Source organism: Aplysia californica, unplaced genomic scaffold (assembly GCF_000002075.1).
Source record: "Aplysia californica isolate F4 #8 unplaced genomic scaffold, AplCal3.0 scaffold00332, whole genome shotgun sequence".
Taxonomy (NCBI): Eukaryota; Metazoa; Mollusca; class Gastropoda; order Aplysiida; family Aplysiidae; genus Aplysia; species Aplysia californica.
This window is the reverse complement of record NW_004797602.1, coordinates 745018-746914: the sequence shown is the minus strand read 5'-3', so window position 1 is coordinate 746914 and position 1897 is coordinate 745018. Positions and strand designations below refer to the sequence as shown.

The window sequence follows — 1897 nt, the reverse complement described above, 5'->3', positions numbered from 1 at the left end:
GAGAGAGAGAGTGAGAGAGAGAGAGAGGGAGAGAGAGAGACAGAGAGAGAGAGAGACAGAGACAGAGAGACAGAGAGAGAGACAGACTGACAGTCAGACAGACAAACAGACAGAAAGACAGACAGAGGGGGTGGGGTGGGGTGGTGTATTTATTTAATGCTATGTGTACATATGTAGGGATACCCTGTGTCCCAGAAGCTGACACATTGTAAATCTCTTCCTGAGGAGAATCAGAAAAGCTTGGTTTATCTCATTTTATTATCTGGATGTTCTAGTGTGGTTTGTCCCTTCTTTCCTAGTAAACACCTATTGTCCATATTATCCCTCCTCCTTCTTTTTGTGTTTGTTACTCTGTGGTAACATCTCTAATCTTCGGCTCTTACATTATGACCTTATTGTGTTGCAAGTACCGTAAATTCTTACCGAAACTGGAAAAAACATCTTACATTTTATCCACTCTCTTCCTAAAACATAAGACCCTACAAAATATAAAATTGGAGATGACCTCCTCCCCCCCCCCCAACCACCCCCTCCCACAGCTACCATCATCTATAGAGGATGTAAACAAGAGGTTAAACGAGAAAACCTCTCCAGCATCCAGCAACTAGCAATCCGGTTCATTGAAAGTGTTCAGAACAAACAACTTATGTATTAAAAATCTATATGAAAAAATTAGTCCGGCACTGAGCCTGGCAATGCGTGCACAGAAGCAATTATTGTAGAATGCAATCCTTAGAAATTGTTTCCCCCAAAAATTATGTTACAATCAAATGACAATACAATTAGAAGAATAAAACATTTGACATAACTTAGAGAAAAGGCTGTCAGCCACTGCGGCTTCCACAACAATCATTACGCTATATTGATTGTTGACTGAAATGTATCACGATGCGGTGGAATTAGGCGCTTGCCAATTTTTTTTGGAAGCAAGTAGACTTCAAAAACTGAAAACTTATTTATTAGCACTGCTTTACATTTTTAAAAATACCCATCTATCTTGAATAGAAGTCGAGATATTTGCGATTGAAGGAGGTGGGGTCGCCTGGTTTCAGCGGCAAAACTAGCGAGAAAACGACCGCCACAATAATTTGGTAACTTGAATTGCTTGAGAGTCCTTGAAAACTGAAGAATTACATATTGTGTGCCTTTGATCAACGTTTTTCAGTAAAAATTCACATGCAAATGTATTTTTACATAAACATAAAAGGTGTACGCCAAAACCCAAAATTTGATAAAAATTGCCAAACTGGCATAAAAATGTCTGTTTCTTCGATTTCACTATTTTGACGAGTGCCTGATTTCACAACCATGACTCACACATTAATTCTTTAACAAACCCAGAGCTCAAGCTGCCCGGCGAGATGTTTGCCATATTCCTGCCAGTTAACGGGATCAGCCGAAACACAACTGGTTTTCACAGCGTTCTCTTTGTAAGACGTATTAGGTTGAACACGCATTTGGAAGAAGTGCTGCTTGGACTCAGCTTCTGTCACAATCTGATGATAGCGTCTTTCGTCATGGTCCAACAAATCTCCCAACTCGTCGGCTTTGATGGAAAGAATGCGTTCAGCTGCCTTCTGGAAGCAGGTGATCGTTTCTTCGCCTGAGTGGTCAGTGACGACAGCAGTTAGGATCATATTCCACTTGTAGTCAGAATACTTCTTGTCGCATTTCTCACAGTGGTACCGGCCGTTTTCCTGCTCATTTAGCTTTTTCTTACACTTAGGGCATGCTTTGTACACGCAGCTGTTCTTTTTTATCTCGGAGAGTATACCCTTTACTGTATAGTGGTCTGGCTTCTCCTTATGTCCCAAATTTTCACTTTTGACCTGAAAAGAGAGAGGGGGGCAGAAGAAGGGGGAGGAGAGAGGGCAGGGAGAAAGAGGGGTAGAGAGAG

General features: G+C 41.4%; 1 protein-coding gene across 2 annotated transcripts in view; it reads right to left on the bottom strand.

Moving 5' to 3' along the window:
- Positions 1-152: 152 nt before the first annotated feature.
- LOC101858348 (replication protein A 70 kDa DNA-binding subunit) overlaps positions 153-1897 on the bottom strand; it is a 15893-nt gene continuing 14148 nt past the window's right edge. The window contains exons 4-5 of one of the 2 annotated variants that reach the window (XM_035970880.1): positions 1297-1829; positions 153-631 (exon numbers count right to left, since the gene is read on the bottom strand). In XM_035970880.1, coding sequence (XP_035826773.1) covers positions 1329-1829 — 501 coding nt within the window. In that variant the 3' untranslated portion in view covers positions 153-631; positions 1297-1328. Of the gene's footprint in view, positions 632-1227; positions 1830-1897 lie in introns of those variants that run through there. The other variant, XM_005102627.3, reaches the window with a different exon arrangement.